Source organism: Otolemur garnettii, unplaced genomic scaffold, assembly GCF_000181295.1.
Source record: "Otolemur garnettii isolate 467f Iridium unplaced genomic scaffold, OtoGar3 scaffold00006, whole genome shotgun sequence".
In the NCBI taxonomy this organism is placed as follows: domain Eukaryota; kingdom Metazoa; phylum Chordata; class Mammalia; order Primates; family Galagidae; genus Otolemur; species Otolemur garnettii.
The window spans coordinates 22,146,677-22,167,103 of NW_003852401.1; the positions used below are offsets into that span (position 1 = coordinate 22,146,677).

At 41.4% G+C, this 20,427-nt stretch overlaps 1 protein-coding gene across 11 annotated transcripts in view; it reads right to left on the reverse strand.

Moving 5' to 3' along the window:
- The window catches only part of RCL1 (RNA terminal phosphate cyclase like 1), a 103,392-nt gene extending 85,742 nt beyond the window's left edge, over positions 1-17,650 (reverse strand). For 10 of the 11 annotated variants that reach the window (XR_002771086.1, XR_002771085.1, XR_002771087.1 and 7 more), the window contains exons 1-3: positions 17,339-17,650; positions 3,361-3,432; positions 1,267-1,442 (exon numbers count right to left, since the gene is read on the reverse strand). Coding sequence is in view for 5 of the 11 variants with exons in the window: in XM_023508109.1 (XP_023363877.1) it covers positions 1,267-1,442; positions 3,361-3,432; positions 17,339-17,474 (384 nt within the window). In the remaining 6 variants the exon portion in view is untranslated. The remainder of the gene's footprint in view (positions 1-1,266; positions 1,443-3,360; positions 3,433-17,338) is intronic. The other variant, XM_023508101.1, reaches the window with a different exon arrangement.
- Between the last annotated feature and the right edge of the window lie 2,777 nt (positions 17,651-20,427).

Consider the following 20,427-nt stretch of genomic DNA (forward strand, 5'->3'; position numbering starts at 1 on the left):
GACCTAGAACAGAAATTTTCAACCAATGTACCAGGATCTTAAATGTACTTTGAAAAATCTTGAAGATCATTAATTATTCAAAAGAATAATTTTCAAAAGAAGTTCTATTTTCAAAAGAAGTTCAAAGCAAAGTGTATTTTTTTTTTTGATCAACATAATTGAAGTGTGCCACACATGTTTATTTATAGGTTCAAGTGTGCCATGAGATAAAAAAAAAAAGGTTGAGAAACACTGACTTAGAAGACCAGGTTCCCCACCCTGCCCCAAGTAGGTAGTAATCTTGCTAAATACCAGTAATCTCCATTTGGGGCCTTACTGCACCACCTAATTGGTCCTCCCTGATTAGGATAGCTACACCCTTCAGTTTCTGCCTCAAAAGCTGCCCATTCATTGATATTAGCCTATGTCTATAGTGGTAAAGACAAGTATGCCTCCTCAATCAGGACAGCTTTAAAACACCTTCCCTGGGGACAGCAAGGCATACAAAAGTGGGGAATCCGTCTTTCCCTACAAGATGACTAAGGCAGATCCAAAAAGGCTTCTCTAATCTCTTTCTCTCTCCCATACCCACATACAAATCCACACACACATATACACACACATTCATCTCGGACTGGCACTAATACAGCTGTGATGATACACTGAAAATTTTAGCTTAATTTTATTTAATATAGATATTAAGTTGTTCTGTCTGTATCAGTAGAAAAATTAGCATGCCTAATAAAAAGCTTGCTGCTTGCTGGTAACCCACAAACTATCAAAGTTCACACATTCCTTCCCTGCCTGTAAGACCTTTTTCTAAATCTGCAAACTCTTTTCAAAAGATAGTCCTAAATTTTATTATTGAAGCCTGGATAAGTCAAGATAATGCTGTGGCAATGCCAATAACATATTATTTCTTGCCTAAAATTCTGGCCTGTTGCCTGGCAGCCTCAGCTATCATGACCTTACAAAAACACTCTCACATACTCCTGGCCAACAGAGCTATATTACATGTCAAACATGATGAGAAGGCAAGCATCTGTTTTGAAGGTTCTTAGCATGGAAGTCACCTTGGTAGCTATCAAATATTAACAATCATCCTGAATTTGATGATTATAAGTCTTGGTTTATCTGCCTCCTGGAGTGATTAACTCTGAATCTCAAGGTAAAAAGCCAAAGAAATGCACTTGAAAATAAAATTGTTATCTATAAGGAACTTTTTTCTGAGAAGTTGGATTATGACAAGAGCTTAAACAAAAATCATGGTTTGGCCTCAATACTCACCGAAGGATCAACTTGGTCATTGGTCACTCCTCGCAGAACTACTTTTAATGGGTGCTTCATAAATGGAGCCAGGCAAAGAAGACTCTCCAGATAATAGCCAATGCTGCGAAGGACACTACAGTCATGTTCCACAAATCCACCAGACAGGAGGCCAGGCTGATAATATAAAGTTGTTCCTTAAACCCGAAGAAAAAGAGTCACATTCAGCAAGAAAAAAAATTAAGTATCACAAAGGTAATGAAAGCACCAAGACCCAAGGGGAAAGTCTGACAAGGGCATCCAAGGGAGTTTGAAATGCCATCACTAAGAGCCCACACTTCACTCCAAAAGCTGACTCACTACTGTCAAGCCCCTGTAACAATAATAAACTGCGAGTGTAATTCAATAAACAGTAATAAATTAAACCCCTCCCTAAGCCATCTAAGTTGCCAACGTCATGGCACAAGCACAGAGGAGAGATCCTAGTAAGCACTCTCCTCTCAGACTGGGCTGACGTGGGGGGGGGGGAGGGTGTGATTACAAATGATGTTCTTAAACTATCACACCAGCAACCAGCACACTCTTGGCTTCTTAAAATGAGATTTCTCTTATAAATCACTCACTGAACAAGATGCCGAGAAAAGGCAAGTACTACACAGCAGGCAATGTAAGTAGCAGTACCTCTTTCAATTTAACGCTGATAAAAGGAAATATCTAAAATTATTTTATGGCTTTAGGAAAAACTACTATCTTTATTTACTTTTTCACATATTCATATCATCCAAAAACTTGTTTTTTTGTTTTTGTTTTTGAGGCCAAGTCTCACTCAGCCTAGCTCACAGCAGCGTCAAACTGAGCAAGAAATCCTCCTGCCTCAGCCTCTTGAGTATCTGGGACCATAGGCACCAGCACAGCACCCTGCTGATTGTTCCATTTCAGTAGAGCCAGGGTCTCACTCTTGCTCAGGCTGGTCTTGAACTCCTAAGGTCAAATGATTCACCTGCCTCAGCCCCCAGAATGGTAGGATTATAGGGATGAACCACTGTGCCCAGCCTCATCCCAAACATTTTTAACTAAGTTTCCGTATCAGAGGAAAAACCATGTAACATACACCACATGATTTAAGGGACCATAAATAAGGTATTTCTCCTGCCAAAATCTTGTGCAATGTCTTCTGGCACAATTTATTAAAACCAAATTTAACACTAGAGGGAGAAGACACGTTCAGTCACTCAAATGGGAAATAGCTCTTGGAAGTTCAATAAAAATAAAATATATAAAAATAAATTTAGGTTTTACTGTATTAAAAACCAAAATTCAAACAATCACCATCAGGACCATATTCTGATCAAAGCAGCTAACACTTCTCAAAAGGAAGGGTTCTGGGTCAGCCATGCTAAATACTATTCAGAGTTATAAAACCATCTTTTAGGTCAGTAAACCAAAACCAGACTATATATATCCACTGAATCTTTCAATTTATCTGTTTACCTACAAATTAACCAAATGAGAAACTGACCAGATCACAGAACAAAAGCTTCTACTGGGATGGAGGAGGAGGACATGGGTGGGAGCAAATTGTACAAATGTCTTTCTCCTCAACCTATGCCACTAGAAAAAAATAAAATCATCTGTCCTCTGAACTACCAATACACATTGCTGAAAAACTCTCCAACAATTTCAAGTAAGCAAGCCAAGAAAAATTAAGGGAATCACAGCTGGCAAAGCTACTGGGATCACCACATCTCACGTGGCAGAGGACAACCTATGAACCCAAGCTCATCGTAAGAGAGCCAAAACATGGGACAGGTCAGAGATTTCTTTGTAGGCTATGTGTAGAAAGATACAGAGCTGATGAAGTCGGCCAAAGGATGTTTGCCATGGTCTTCTATAAAATGTAGAGAAAATTTTCTAATAGAGGCCTGGCACAATGGTTCGCACCTGTAATCCTAGCACTCTAGGAGGCCAAGGCCGGAGGATCACTTGAGCTCAAGAGTTTGAGACCAAACTGAGCAAGAATGAGGAAAAATTAAAGGAAAAAAATGAATGATAAACAAAGAAATGCTTAAGCAGTACAGGCAGGTGCTTTCAAGAATAGAGAGAAAAAGAGCTTACCTGTTTGATTTATTTCAATTCGAGAACCATTAGTTATTTTGTCCAATAGCCTTATGAAGCTGGCTTCAAAATCTGTGAGGAAAAGAGAAACCAGATTGGCCCCATGTCAGGTCACCATTTTAGCACCTCTATTGCTATAGAGGGTCATTTGCTCCCTGTATCATACCTGAAAGCTCTCAGGAAATGGGTGAGCTCATGGGTTGAGGAAGATCAGACAGTTGAATAGCAACAACTGGTACATATCTGTCTAATAGAACTTAGAAACAGGCCAGGCACGGTGGCTCATGCCTTTAATCCTAGCACACAGTGAGGCCAAGGCAGGAAGAAGCACTGCTTGAGGCCAACAAGTTCCAAGTAGAACTTAGGAACAATTCAGCTTTCACATTACACACACAAAAAAGCAGCTCTACCATCAATCTAAGGGAGGGAGGGAGGAAAGAAGGAAAGAAGGAAAGAAAGAAAGAAAGAAATCAAGAAATCTAATGGGATATTAATTACAGCACCAAAAAAATCATAAAAAACGTTTTCCTGATCTCAGAAGGGCATGCCAAATAAGGGCCAAACAGCAGAAAACAGGGAAGGGTTTTTAAACCCCTTAAACTCTCCTTGCTCCCAAATACCCAAGGGGGGATATTAAATTGAGGGCCACTCTTCAGTCTCAGAAACAGAAAGACATCACTTCACTGTCTTCCTCATTCAACAATGTTCCTTCTCCCTTCAACTATCATCTTGATCTATCTATGTAAACCAATCTATTCAATTCAATCTTTTATTTCATTGAAAAGGAGCTTGAATGTACAGTAAAACTGTCACCTTTTTTTAAATAATTGAAAAATGACTGAAAGAAAAAAGACCAAATGTTAACAAATAGATACGATTTTATATAAATATTATATTAAATGTTTATACTTTTTGTTCAATTCCTTTTATAAATAGACTGCTATATAAAACATAAAAGCTGGTCTTTTTTTTTTGAGACAGAGCCTCAAGCTATTGCCCTGGGTAGTGTGCTGTCGTGTCACAGCTCACAGCAACCTCCAACTCCTGGGCTTAAGTGATTCTCTTGCCTCAGCCTCCCAAGTAGCTGGGACTACAGGTGCCTGCCATAATGCCTAGCTATTTTTTTGGTTGTAGTTGTCATTGTTTGGCAGGCCCAGGGCGGATTCGAACCCGCCAGCTCTGGTGTATCTGGCTGATGCCCTAGCTGCTTGAGCTACAGGTGCTGAGCCAAAGCTGGTCATTCTTTTAAAAAAGAGAGGGAGAAGGGAAGGAAAGAAAGTAAAGAGAATAGATTTTCAAACTGAAATTACAGGAAGAGGAATAAGGACTCAAATAGCAGACCATGTTCTCTGGCCTTCCCACGAGCTAATCTTATACATGCACACCTACTTTAGTTTTAATCTCCCGCCCATAAACAAAAACAGAAAGGTCAAGTCCCTGAAAGCTTGGTGACTGCTGATAGTCTTAGACACTTTGTGCTCCTGTAACAAACCACCAGAGTTTGTGGACACAGACCCCAGCAGTCACCTAAACTGATCCAAGAGAGTAAGCAGATGAACTAAGAATTCTCACCTACCTGATCTGTTACCTAACACTTGACATAATTCTTGTCATAGTTTCTGCAATCTGTACAAAGAGCACTGAAATCAGAGAAACTTCAGTAGATACTGAAACAATAATAGCTAATAACAGTTGCTATGTATCAAATACTTACTTTATATAATACTTTCTTTTATTTAATCCTCAAAGCACTGAAGCATAGACTTTGCTATGGTTTGAATGTCCCCTCCAAAATTCATGTTGAAATTTAATTGCCATTGTGACAGCATTAAGAGAAGGGCCATTAAGAGGTGATAATGCTAGCCGGGCATTGTGGCAGGCGCCTGTAGTCCCAGCTACTCGGGAGGCTAAGGCAAGAGAATCGCCTAAGCCCTGGAGTTGCAGGTTGCTGTGAGCTGTGGGACACCATGGCACCCTACCCAGGGCGACAAAGTGAGACTGTGTTACCCAAAAAAAAAAAGAGGCGATTATGCCATGAGGGCTCTGCCCTTATGAATGAATTTATGTCATTATCACAATAGTGTCTTATCACAATAGTGGGTTCATAGGAGTGGGCTATTATAACATGAGTCCAATAAGGAGCTTGTTAGTCCCTTGGGCAGTCAACTTACACAGGTTCTACTTTATTTTTTAAAATAAATTAGAACAGAATAGACTATAACAGAGTAAGTACATATACTAAGAGTGCTGTTTGTAAAATTTTAGTTTGTTTTACATAAGAAGCGGTTCTCAACCTGTGGGTGGACCCATAGGAACTGTATTAAAGGGCTGTGGCACTAGGAAGGTTGAGAACCACTGGTCAAGAGGCTGAGACAGAAGGATTTTGTGAGGCCAGGAGTTAGAAACTAACATGACAACATAGTGAGATTCCATTACTAAAAAAAATAAGAAAAACTGGCTAGGCCTGGTGGTGCATAGTTGTAGCCCTAACTAGGTAGGAGGGTGAAGTAGAAGGCTAACTTGAGCCTAGGAGTTTGAGGCTGCAGTAAGCTATGATCACACCACTGCATTCCAGTTGCAGGGACAGAGAGAGACCTCATGGAAATCGGGGATGAGGGGTACTCAGAGAGAAAATGCAAGGTACTCTGAACAAAAAAGGAAATCTCTTGATTTGCTCAAGCTTTCTAGGTGCCTAAATGGGAGAAAGGAACAAATATTTACAAATAGATCTCAAGATTAAACCCCATAACTTTTAAAAGAAAAAACCTGACTTTACAAATTGGGAGTAGAGGAATCCACAGGGGCTCTCGAACACAAATACAGTCAGAAATGCCCGGCAGGAACACACATAAGAGAATGGGCATAAAGCGACACCAGGCGTCACAGCAAACAGGTGCTTCAAAAGCAGCACTTTAAAGAAACCAGACACAGCTAGTTTCGGAACACTGGCAACAGTGAAGACATAGCTCCATCACCTGGTGTGAAAAAGATCTCAAGTTCATATAATAATAGTAAGATCAAAGCCCCCAAATTTCATTAAGCCAAGAAGCATAGGATTCCTTGCCCATTGACATCCCTCCCACATACTCCTTCTAACTCTTCCTCTTCACAAATGTTCTTAGAAATACAAAATTTCAGAAATCTAAAGATTTTTACAGGAAAAGTTCCAAAAGCAAGCACAATTTTACTACATTGTTTAGAAATATATAATGAGGTTGTAAAACTATAAAGAGAATCAAAGTGAATGTCGTAATGGTTAGGACACTGGCTACCACTGGTCGCAGGGTAAGAGCTATGAATCGTAAGATGTGCACTGAAGCTGGGAAAGTTCTGTTGCTTTACGCGGATGGGGACTGCATGTATGTTCATTTCATAAGCCCTTAAGCATTACTTCCACATCTTATGCGTTTTTTTAATGTTCCGTTATTTCACATTTTTTAAATTTTATAACTGTGTTGGGACCATCAAGTGATTTTTCACCACTTCTTTTCCTTTTTTGGTTAATTGGTACCAAAACATGGAATTGAACTATCATTGTTTTTCCAAAGCATTTGCATGTCCCATAAGACAGTGGAAGTCATCAGCCTGACCCGCTCCTCACTAAGAAAGGCAAAGGCATATCTCAAGGGGAAAAAAAAAAAAGGCAAGAGGAGAATACAATCTAAAAGTCTGTCCTTTTAAAACAAGGAACAAATTTCAATAAACACCTTCTCAATTTGTATTGTACCTCCAATGTCTACAAACACTGGGCCAGCTAAATTATGACACATCCGTATATCAAAACACTCTGTAGCATTATAATCAGTAAGGTTTTTCATAAACTACTGAGTCATTGCCAAGACACACTGAATGAAAAGATGCAGGTGACTACTTGTGTGAAAAAAGTGTTCAGATATGTGTGTGCACCATACATGTACACACACGCTTTTTTATGGAAAAATTAGCCCTGAAAGAAAAACTAATAACTCTGTTGGTTTCACAGATTCTCTAAAGCAAAGGTGGAGAACCCACAGCTTTAAGGCCACATGTGGCCTTCTAGGTCCTTAAGTGTAGCCTTTTAACTGAATCCAACTTTTACAGAACAAACGCTTTTACTTCTACTAATGTTTTTGTTCATCTTTTATATTTTTACTTTATTTTAAACAAACATATTTAAAATACCAAAGAATAAAGTAAATTTCAACAAAATATTCCTGTCAGATTGACCATCACAATTACAACATTAGTAAACCATAAGGGCTAAAGTGATGGCTGCTATGCTCATGATTTAGTCTAACTGCTCCCTCCTCCCCGTCTGGTGCCACTAACAAATGAGGCTGGGGTGAGTTAATGGGGGTCATGTAAGCCGCCTTCTTCTGTTATCAACTTTGGACATGAGCGTGTGTTTCTGTTTGAAGTGGAATTTGCAACTAGGTGCACAGCCCTACAGTATTTTTAAATTCTACTGCTAATCAGCACATCATGTCAAAGAAGACCAAGAGAACACTAAAGGATGAAAACAAATTTTTTAATGAGAATTAGGAATTACAATATTACCTTGTTTCTGCTAAAGATCAGGTTATTTGCTTGCTTTGTGATACTGCAAAGTGAACCTTAAAGAAATTTGATGCTCACTGGCATCACAACACTCAACAGGACCACAGACATTCTGAATTACAGGGAGACGCTTAAAGAGAGGTATCTCAGAAATGAAAAATGAAAAGCAAAAGCAAAGACAATTCTTTCAAGCAGCAGTAAAACCTGGAAATAATGCCACAGAAGCACCTTCTACAGAGAAGCCATTCAGTGAAACAGTGCCTTGTCAAACTGCCTCTTTCAGGGAGAACCCTAATAGATCAGCAGCATGAAAAAGCCTTCAACTTAACAGAACAACTACTTCAAAAGGAAAATACAGTATATATTATTCACTCACTTTGCATGAATCAACTGATACTACTGATTTGGCACAACTTTTATACTTCATTCAGGTCATAACAGATTTTCTTTGCTATAAAGAGTTACTCACTTTGGGCACTCTTGGGAACAAACCACTGGGAACAGATATCTTCAGTAACTTTCAAGAGAAATGTCGTGACGTTGGACTGAATTTGGTAAATTTATTGAGCATACAGATAGTGTACCTTCTACAACAGGAAAATATACAGGGTTTGTGGCATAGATTTTAAAAAAAAGTATAAACAGATCCAGATGCTCTCATTTCTTTTCATCGTATCTCGCATCAGTGAAGTGTCTTATGCTAATGATACTATTTTAAGTGACACTTTGCAACAAGTGATAAGTAGTGTTAATTATATTCCTGCAGATGCAGTATGGCATGGCCAGTTTTCGAACATGCTAAACCTGAACTATAAAGTATTCAGTGTGGTTTGTCCTATAGTTCTAAAGTATGTTGGCTATCACAGGGACAGGTGTTAACTAATATTTTATCTCTGCGAGAACAGATAGTTAAATGTGAATTATTGAAAGAAAATTTCTAAAGGAATGCAGCAGTTCTGTGTGACATCATGTCCAATTAAAATGACTAGAATATTTCTTAACACACTAAAAGTAAAGCTGTGTCTGGTATGTGACAAAAAAAAAAAAATCCAAGCATTTCAAAAATCTTATCTTTTAGGAAACTTCTTATAAATATTTTTCCCCAGTTAGCAAAAGCCATTGATGAGCAGGATGATAAACAGGTATCGTCTGAACACCACAGCTGTTGTAGACCTGGTAATTGGAGAATACAATGAAAATTTCACTGGCTTGGGGTATCATGACATCACACTCAATTAGCATTTCAGCCTCACCTAGTTGTAAGCACCTGAAGAACTAGAGGTGAAATTGATTGAGCTCTCAGTAGATGTTAGTCATTGTCTGATGCTAAGAAGGATCCTCTTGAAATATGGAAAAATGCAGAATACCCACACTTTGAGAAACATATCCAAAAAATCCTTTCTCGCTTTTGCTTATTGCTTTACTTATTGCTGCGAATCTATATTCTACTGCCTAACCCAAATCAAGACGCCCTTAAACTTACAAATGACTGACACCCCTAGAGCAGTGGTTCTCAACCTGTGGGTCCCAACCCACAGGAACTGTATTAAAGGGTTGTGGCATTAGGAAGGTTGAGAACCACTGTCCTAGAGAATCAACTGGAAGCGTGGACCTCCTTGCTACAACCAAATATTCATATGCTTTCCAACAAAGAGCAGACACGACAAAGTCATTAAAAGGTTAACTTTTAAATTAACTAATAGTTTTCATTTTCGAAATTACACAGTAATTATGTAATGCATATTTTCAAAGGTGTACATTCACCACAGCTACCAGGTGGTGGGCTGACAGGCAGGTCTGTATTGAAGGAGCCCTGAGCTCCGCTGGCAGCCTATCATCAGTGTTAGCAAAAGCAACCCCGACAGCTGCCACCTGGTGGCAGTGGTGCCCAAGGCAGCAGGCCGCTTACCTGCCCCCAGGTTAAGCAGGAGGTGGTCCCCTTGTGCACCACTTGCAGGACCACTGGAGCACTGGACCCACTTCTCAGCAACGGCCAGGTGTTTGCCAGCTGCAAACAACTTCTCCCTGGGACAGCAAATCCCAGCAGGACTTCCCCACTAACCTGTCCCATCTACAAGGCTTCCACCCCCTCACCCAGGGCCTAACTACCCACCCTTCCTGCCTAACCAGATGTAGCCACAGATCCCACTGTTGCATTACCAATAGCGCAGTCCACCGGGTTCCTGCCCACCAGAGGAGCCCAAGCCAAAGAGGGGAAGATCATGGCTTTGGAAAAGGTCTGCCACCCACACTTGTGATTACAGGGGCTGCAGCAAAACCTACAGAGTGCTCATCTTAAGGCCCACCTGCAAATCCACACAGGTGAGAAACCTCACCACTGCTACAGCTGCAGGTGGAAATTTGCCTACTCAGATAAATTGGCCAGGAATGACTGCAAACATGTAACACGCTGCCCATTCCGATGCCAGAAGGGCTACCAGGTATCTTCTAGGTCTAACAGCCTTGCTTAGACATGAAGAGACACTTTCAAATCCCAAACAGTGGATATGGCCCATATCACCAGAAGAGAATTCAGTATATTTTACCTTTCACATTGTCTTTCTCATAAAGGGAAGACTGGAAAGCGCTATAATCATGGTCAAGCTCCCAAATGAATCAATTTGTCAATGATATCAGGAAAAATGAAGAATCCAAAAGAGAAAAATCGAGGAACAAATGGGATCTGTGACTGGATCTTCTAGCAGTCCAATTCTAAATACAACTTGAATGTTCCTGACTCACAAAACACCAAGGGCACTGACTAGAAGTTGTAGATATCAGGTTACAAATTAGATGCATGAATCCAAGGGAAGGAAGATCAGAATTCCTTTGGATTGTGTTTTGATGCATTGTAAGCATAAAGATCACTTTGTACTCTCTTTGCCTTCTAAAAACCATTATGATGATGTTAGAAGAAGAAACTCAGGTGTGGAAAGTATGTTTTAGGCCACATGCACTCACTCACACCTGTAATCCCAACACTTTGGGAGGCCAAGGCAGAAAGACTGCTTGAGGCCAGGAGTTCAAGACCAGCCTAGGCAACACAGTGAGATTCTGTTTATACATACATACACACGTATATACATGAAACAGAGAGAGAGAGGAAGAAGGAGGAGGAAGAGGAAAGGAAAAGAAAAGGTGGGGCAGAGAGGGGAGAAAAACAAAAAAAGACAGAAAACTTAGCCAGGCATGTACTTGGCACATGCCTAGAGTCTTACAGTCTCAGTTACTCTGGAAGCCGAAGCAGGACTGCTTGAGTCTAGGTGTACACGGCTGCAGTGAACTATGACTGTATCACTGTATTCCGGCCTAGGCAACAGAACAAGACGCTTATCTCTTTAAAAAAAAAAAAAAGTTGATATGTTATACATCATTAAAATCTTTTCCTCTGCAAACAACCATATTAAGAGAATTAAAAGGCCAGGTACAGAGGGGAGAAAATTTTAGCAAACCATATATCTGCCAAAGGACTAGCATATGTAATGAGCTTTCAAAACTCAACAATAAATAATCCTATTGAAAATGGACAAAAGGCTTGAAAAGACATTTCACTGAAGATATTATCAATTTGAGATTTGCAAATTAAAATCGCAATGAGACATCACTACACATCTGTTGGAACGACTAAAATGGAAGGAAGCACAGAAACTGAATCTCTCATATGTTGCGGATAGGAATATAAAGTAATACAGCCACACTGGAAATCACTGGCAATTTCTTAAAAAAAATAAATAAATAAACATGCAACTACCAAACAACCCAGCAATTACATTCCTGGGCATTTATCTCAGAAAAAGGAAGATAATACCTAAAAAAAAAAAAAAAAAACCTGTACACAAATTTTTATAGCACCCTGTGTAAAAGCCAAAAGCTGGAAACAAGGTGTTCTTCAACAGATGAATGGTTAAAAACAGCTGTGGTATTTTCATACCACACACTGCTACTCAGAAATAAAAAGGAATAAACTTCAGAGGGACAAAAATTTTGGATAAATCTCCAGAGAATTATGCTAAACAAAAAATTTCAATCCAAAAGGTTCTATACTATACATGATTCTATTTATATAACAGTCTTCAAATGATAAAATTATCGAGATGGAGAACAGATCAGTGGTTGCCAAGGGTTAAGGAGAGAGTAGAGAAAGGAAGGGGCTACAAAATGGCAATATGAAGAATCTTTGTAGTAATAGAAGTGCTCTCTATCTTTACTGTATCAATGTCATAGAAGTGCTCTCTATCTTTACTGTATCAATGTCAATGACCTAGTTGTGATATTTTACTATACTTTTTCCAGGTATTAATCCTGGGAGAAACTGGATAAAGTGTAGATAGGATCTCTCAGTGTTATTTATTACAACTGCCTGTGAATCTATGATTATCTCAAGAGGAAAAGTTTGTTTTTTTAAAAAAAAGGTGATAGTTCCATCTGGAATAGCATTTTACAGCTTCCAGATAATACTATATCTGAAACAAGTCATTATGATTTTTGGTATTTTTCTTTAAAAGCTTTGTTTTGCCCACATTATCAGTCAACAGAAGCACAAAAGGACAGGTCCCTATCAACAAGACAATGTTCAATCTATACTTAATTAGCACAGTCATCTGGCATTCCCCCAATCCAGTTGTCTATCAACAACTCAAATGCTCAAATCATACTGAAATAAAATATAGGAAATTCCTTCTTTTAAAAGACCTAATTTATTGGCTCATGCCTATAGTCCTAGAACTCTGGAAAGCTGAGGTGGGTAGACTGCTTCAACATCAAATTATCATAAAAATAATCTGGCTGAGGCAGAGGGATGACTTGGGCCAGGAGTTTGATGATTCAGTAAGCTATGATGCCACAACTATACCCAGGTGACAGAGTAAGACTGTCTCCAAAAAAAAAAAAAAAGACCTAATTTATGAACAGTCAGATTTATCCCCTAAACGATTCATTAGTTTACCAAAACTTGTTTTACTTTTCGAAGGACCTCTATATAGCATGTTTCCTCGGAACATTCTTAAAGGACTCTTTTGATTAAAACTCCACTTAGCTTTTCTATTTCAGAAACTCATCTGCTTAAACCATGTATAACACTTCTATGGGACCGAAAAACTTCTATCTCTCAGTTTCACAGGAGAAGATGCTAAGGCTTAGTCATGTGCCTTGTTAGGATCCTGGGTAGCAGCAGTCCTGTCTCCTGACTCTTGTATCAGTGTTCTTGCTCAAGTCAATCATTCCTGCTACCCCCACTTTAAATACTTATTCTACTGGAGTTCTTTTCCACTTAGACCTCAAATCAAACAGAAATCGTCAAACTGAGCCCTGCAAGACACAGTCTTCATGAAATCCAAAGGCAGAGAAAGAGGTACTTTGGACAGCTGCTTTATAATACTGATGAACAACAACCAGGTCCATCACTCAGTTAAACCAGGAGAGGAGGAGGAAAGAATGGGCCCTCCAGCCTGGAGCTGGTTACATTCGCTTTCCAGCTCTGTCCATCAATGGACGTTCAACCTCACCAGCTATTTCATTTAACTATGTCTTAGCTTTTTGACCTTTAGTAAAACAATAACCAAAAATATTTACTTCCTCCTCAATGAAAGATGAGTACAATGAGACAATTATTCATGTTTCTCATGAATGAAGCATAAATTACACACGTGGCTATATCATTATAAAGACCATTCTAGGATCGTCCTTTTTGAGGTTCAAAACTTTCTCATTATTTACAACCCCCCAGCACTGGAACTGATTTGCCAAAAGTCACAGAGTTTGACCTGTGTCTCACCCACTCTGAATCCTTGTGCAGTCTTCTTGGTACCACAGGCTGCTATTCCTAATCATTGGCAATATGGAGCAAATAAAAGGCTTTCAATTATTAAAGCCCAGTAGGCCAGGGTTTCTGAACATCAGCACTATCAACATTTTGAACAGAATAATTCTTTATTATGGGGGCCATCCATTTAGCATGATCCTTGGGTTCCACTCACTAGAAGACAGCAGCATCCCCACTCCACTACCAGTTAGGACAACCAAAAATGCCTCTAAACACTGCCAAATGTCCCATAGGGAGCAAAAGTACAAGTACCCTAGTTGACAACTCTAGTATAATACACAAATGTCTGGAAACAGTCATCTAAAAGGAAACCTATAGACTGAAAAGAGAAGATAAAGAGAAGACATACTTCTCTTTACAGATGTGAAAAGTTTCCATGTAGAAGCAAAAAGGATAACATATCTAGTGGGTATCAGCTACATAGTAATAAAACCAGCTAACACTGTTCGGTACACTTTGAAGTATTATTTCATTTAGTCTTCACAATAATCCAACCAGGTCAGTAGAAATGGCCTTACTTGACTGACAAAAACAATTAGGGAAGACTTCCAGGGAAGACTCTGCTCTGAACCCCACTGGGCTCCTGTATAATACCCAACTCTTCCTGCTTCAAGTGACACATGCTCTTCCTATCTAGAGGGAAAACCCTGTGAGATGAGGGGCTGCCAGCTTCTCACATTTATAATCCCCACAAGCCTGGTACCTACCGGGGCTCAAACTTTTTCTGAATGAACATTCCTAAGGCAGAAAATCTCTCATACCCCTCCAAAGCCCACACTGTTTAAACAGCACTTGGAGGCGATGTGATTCTTGCATTTGAGCTGAAGATTTTATAAGATACTCTGAGTTCTCCCCAGCTCTCAAGATCCCGAATCAGGAAGAGGCAGAAAGGCATAGATGACCGGCAGCATCTACCTTTTGGCTACTCCTCAGTCAAGCTACCATGGACTCCTTTGACTATGGCCACAAATAAAGGTTACAAATATTTATGTATACACATGTGTGTACATGTACATATATGTATATATGTATACATACATATATAGAGTTCTCCGGTCTCTCTGTAAGAAATTAAGCAAACATCTATGAGATGTCTGAGGCCAACACAAACTGGTCTAAATTAGGGGATCCCCTGGCATAAGAATGAGATTAGAGCAAATAATGCTCCACAGTAATGCTCTTCATAAAATACTAGCACATCTGTCAACCAGTACTACTGCTCCATGCCAGGGTCTGGCACCCTTTCAGGAAACAGCCAAGTGGCCAAGTCCCTGTTCTTAGAAGAAATGGAAGTACATATGTGTGTGGTACTGAAGAGATGCTCACAGACAGCTGAAGAGGAAGAGAAGCATCCTTTGGGACATTTAATATTATGTTTAACAGATTAGAGGCCACCTATCAAGAGACAAAATGAATTGTATCTTATGGGCACTATATTTCTGTTAGAAAGCCCAGGCCTCCAGGCTATACTTCCATTCCTTTTCAAAGAATTAAAAAGGGGGAAGGGGGCAGATAACCAGTCTTAGAAAGATGAGCAAAATAATAAAGTGCATACTTTACTGAAAGCCTGAAAAGCCCAGGTATAAGTGGCAAATTTATTTGTGGCATCAATTTAGGTCACACAGAAGTTTTCTCCCCCTTACTGATTTTCACATCTCTTGGTACATGATGTTTCTAGAGAGCTGAATTCTGCACAACCTTTTATTTCAGTTCTTTGCTATCCCAAGATACAGATTCTTGTCTTCACTATTCAAAAACAGATTTTTTAAACATCAACTTTTCCTTTAAAAAGCTGCCTTTTATGGTAAGATCTTGACTTCCTTGTTCCGAAGTTCTCAACCTGTGGGTCTTGACCCACAGGAACTGTATTAAAAGGGCTGCAGCATTAGGAAGGTTGAGAACCACTGTCCTAGTTCTAATAATCCCATTCCAGGCTATCTGTAAGCCTAGAATATAGTCGGCAATCAGCAAATACTTGCTTAGTGAATAAATGAGTGGATAAGAGGCAGATTGAGATTCGTGTAGATATCAAAGAAATAATACACAATGTACATGAATTAACAAGAGGAAAAATTTAAAAGTGTATCTACTAAATATTTTTGGTAATTGATATTTATGAATCAACCATTTACTTTCAGGTTTAAAGGAAAAGAACATATTTATTTCCAGGGTAAATAGCTTCACTGGTGGCTAGCTGCATTATTAGTTAAAACTGCGTGTATAAATGTATAATGAATCTTTAAAAAAAAAAACCAGCTATGTCCAGTGTTCACAGAAAGTAGAAGCCCATCTTCTTACCACAGGCAGCTAGTGCTAACTTGGGGGTGAAGTGGAAAGCTGGCTGAAAATGCCACAGACTACAACAATCGAGCAATCACAAAGACCAGACTCAAAATAAAGGAAACATAAAAAGTAGAGAAGAGCCCTAGTATAAACCATTTATCTCCTTATCTTCTTCAGTGTTTCTGAGCAGTAGACAGACGACAGGAACACCAGGAATGCAAGCTTTTCCGGCTATCAACAGGATTCTCACCACTGTACATGGGATCTTCTAGTTCTTTCCTTCCTAACCTTCTATTGTCCATCAATAACATGGCATCTCTGCTCCTTATGCGCAACCAATCACCACTCAAGAGGGGAAGAAATCTAACAGATGATAAAATGGGCTGGCATCTAATACTGGAGCCAGTGCAAAATTAAATACATCAACACCACCCAGCAAGCTTTCAAGGCCAACCACAAACCCGCTCCTTTAATTTGCAGACAGGTTTTTGCCTTTTAAACCGACTCTCCCAATTTGGGATAACCAGACAGTAGCTTTTAAACACACGTGTCTTATGGGGGGCGGAGGGGTTTTGAAAACGGGCGCCATTTAATGCGAGGTAGGTTTAAAAGGGGCCTGTTTTTAATCCATTTACCTTTCTAGAGTAAAAAGTGAGCTTCGAAGCCTGCAGTTTAGCGCTTGTCATCAACCCTTTTCTAAAGTCAAGGCAATTAGGCCCATGACGGTTAAAAATCTATCTAAAAGCTCCTGTCCTTTGCATATCAAGCACAGCCACAGCTGAAAACAAACACAAAAAAAATTTTTTTTAATTCTTTATCCACACCAAGGAGAAACGTGAGGGCAGCCGAGAAATCATGGCGACAGGAACAGCCGGTGTCCAAGGGGGACAGCTGCTTCTGAGACTGCTTCGGGACAGAGGAGAGAACCAACCAGTGGTATTTTTCTCTCCAAATGTCTCTTCCACCGGCTCATTCACCACATTTCGGTCCAACAAACTGTTTTTCTCCTTCCAGAGGTTTATGGCAAGAGCTGGAGGGGGCTCAAGAGAAGCAAGGGGTCGATGCCAGGGATTTGTTGCAACACATAAAACTAGAAAACGTGTAGCTGTTTACTACACGCGCCCGGTAGACGCCGAGCGCGGCGTGCAGCTGAGTGTTCCCCTCGGGGCCCGACCCCGCCCCCCCACAGTGCTCTGGCGCGCGCGGATGTAGGGGCGACGCGCCACCCGCCCTCCCTGACGCGCTCGCTGGACCCCCGACGCCCCCCAGCGCGCCGGCCCCCGCGGCATCATCTCCGCCTCCCCTTGACTCCGGTCCACAGTGCCCACCCCAAGTTACCTCGGAGGCCCGGGTTGTCGTCTCTGGCCCGTATCTTTCGGATTTTGACCGGACGCCCGCTCAGGGTAGACAGGACCAGACGCTGGCGCAAGAAGTTGCACCCCGCGTAGCTGAGGCACTGTGCCTGGGTCGCCATGTGCGCACCCTCTGCAGAGGCGCTGGCAGTCCGGAAGCGGCGACTTCAGACAGGCGCGGAGGTGCAACGCAAGCGGCGGGGAATACTACGACGGTGGCGGCCCTGGCTGCCTCCCGCAGCCCCACCGCCCCCGGCGCGTCCACGTGGTTTGGAACAGGAAGACAGAGAGACTAGACACCGGGTCAGAGGGGAGTGGGGCGGAGCCAATGGCCATCCCAGGCTTGGGGGCGGCCTCTGCGCCGGGCCACACAGCTATTGGCCCGCGCAGTACCAGGGTGGTGCCCGCGCCGTGCCGCCATTGGTCTGCGCTGAAGCAGGGCGGTGCACAAGCTGCGCTGCCATTGGCCCGTGGTGAAGCTGGGCGGTGCTGGGACCCCGGCAACAGCGCACCGCGGGAGGGGATACCGGAGGGCTTCGGAGTAACCAAGGCTCCTGGGTCGCCTGCTGTGCAGTCTGCAGTAGGTATTTCCCTACATGGGGTGAAGGGAGAAGATGTACTGGGGATGGGTGCCTACTGTGTGCCGGGTGCTTAACATCACCATTTATGGCTACAGAAGGGATAAAGATAGTATTATCTCCCCCGCCTTTTTCTTAATACGTGAAAAAACTGGGTTGTCACGCTTACCCTGTAGCAGGCACTGTGCTGAGCCCGCTGCAGGCACGGTTCCCTCGCTCCCTGCTGTAACCCTGCGAGGTAAAGCCATTCAGTTTTATGGGGAAGGACTCGAGGACTAGTGGAAAGCTGACAGTGGCGGCCTGAACTACAATCCTAGTCTTCTGATACCAGGCCACTGTTTACTTCATGTTGAGACACTTCGCTTTGCCTCTTTCTTATTGGTCCCTTGGTTATGTTCGGTGCGCTTCTGGCCAAGTCAGCCCCTCCTACTTTGCATGGCTCAAGATGGATTTAGTAATAATTTCGCACACGCACACTGCTTTCCCCCCTTCGCGTTCTCCAATCTTGCACACCAAAATCTTCTAATTATTGGATTATTTCATTCCTCTACTTAAAAACCTCCAAAGATGCAGTTAACTACCAAACGACCATAAATTTAGGAATTCAATATTATAATAACGTGCATTTGCAACCTTTCTTGGACTATGTCACCAGGTTATGAGTTCCAGAACACACAGGAGGAGGAGGTGGCTGAAACGGTGGCAGCTTCAATGAGGTTAAGAGTTGTGAGGAATCTTAAGCGGATCAGAATCAGTTATGAGGGACTACTAGGGAAGTCTGAACTCTAGTAGATGAAATTTTGTTTGAGCTATAGGTAAAACTTGATAGAATCAGCCTTGAAGTCTATTGAAGGAGTTGGGTAACCCATTTATATTTATGCCATTTCTTAAAATTGCCCCTTAGGGAACTGACAATGATTATGTGAGGTGTGTTGAAAACATTTCAGGACCCATGAAGGTCTTCCCCTGAGCTATTCTGGGGGATTCCAAAACCAGAGAAGGAGCGACCACTCTAGGAATGGGTTTTTATATATCATATTATTTACCCCACAATGGTAAGAAAACTATTGGGTCAGGCACAGTAGCACACTCTGGGAGGCCCAGGTTGGGGGATTGCTTGAGCTCAGGAGTTCGAGACCAGCCTGAGCAAGAGCGAGACCCCTTCTCTAAAACTAGCCAGAGTTGTAGTGGGGGCTGCAATCCCAGATACTTGGGAGACTGAGGCAAGAGCGTTGCATGAGCCCAAGAGTTTGAGGTTGCTGTGAGCTATGATGCCAGGGCACTCTACCAAGGGTGACAGAGTTGAGACTTTCTGGGAAGGAAAGGAAGGAAGGAAGGAAGGAAACAACTATTATCCTCTGCAGCAGACACTGTCAGTGCCCTGTTCACATCCTTTCATCTCTTAGTATTTTCAACAAAAATCTTAATTCTCATCCATCAGTACCTATGTCTCTTTGCCTAATGGTATTTCCCACCCACATAGAATTTAGCATGCCAACAGTACTGAGATACTGGTGCCTTCCTTCCACCCCCAGAGTCTTCAATGATTAGCTGGAGTTGATATATAAATAACCCAGCTCCCTTAACCTTTGAGTGGGACACCTTTGATATGTCCATTCTACAGTGTTTCTGAAGGACTTCCCAACAGTTTTAGGTTCCATTTGCCTACAGTGGTAACTTCCTTGATTAAATATCTTTTAGCAGCTTCTTCCCTTTTCCTATGTCACTTCTCAACTCCCTTAAGATATGCCCTGGGATTAACTCCCAAGGAATTAACTACTTACACTCAAATTCCTGCCTTAGACTTGAGTCTTCTGAGCTACCCAAAACTAAATGCTGGCTTTTAAAATTTGAGCACTGAGGTTCAGAAAGAACAAGTGACTCTCCCCCACCCCCTTCTTATTGAAGGTTCTTTCTGGTATGGCATCTTCATGGTAGCCAGGTTTCCCCATATATTTGAAAACCTTCAATTAGAAATCTAGCTACCATGAAGCTGCCCTGCTAGACAGAGCACACAGATAGAGCAGGCTAGCTGTTCCACCTGACAGCCAGCATCACTCACCAATCCAGGTAGTGAGCAAGCCTTCAGATAATTCTAGTCCCCAGCTAGCCTCTGAGGATTCTTTGGGGCCACCTTAGTTGATGCCATGTGGAGCACAGATGACCTATTCCACCACCCGCCCAGCTCTGCCCAAATTACATAGCCCTAAACTAAATAAATGATTGCTACTTTTTAAGCTGTAGGTTTGGGGGTGGTTTGTTACACAGTAGTAAATGACTGAAACAAACTCACTGTAGTGCATTTATATTATTTCAATTAAGATGAAATGGAACCAAATACTACTAAATTCCCTTCTCTGCATAGTTCTGGGTTAGCAAACCAAAAGAAATATCTTGTGTAAGATAAGTGAAGGCCTCCTGAAAGAGTGTATAGGATCCTATGCTGAGGAATTTATATACATTATCTCATTTGGTCCTTACACTATCCAGCTCAACA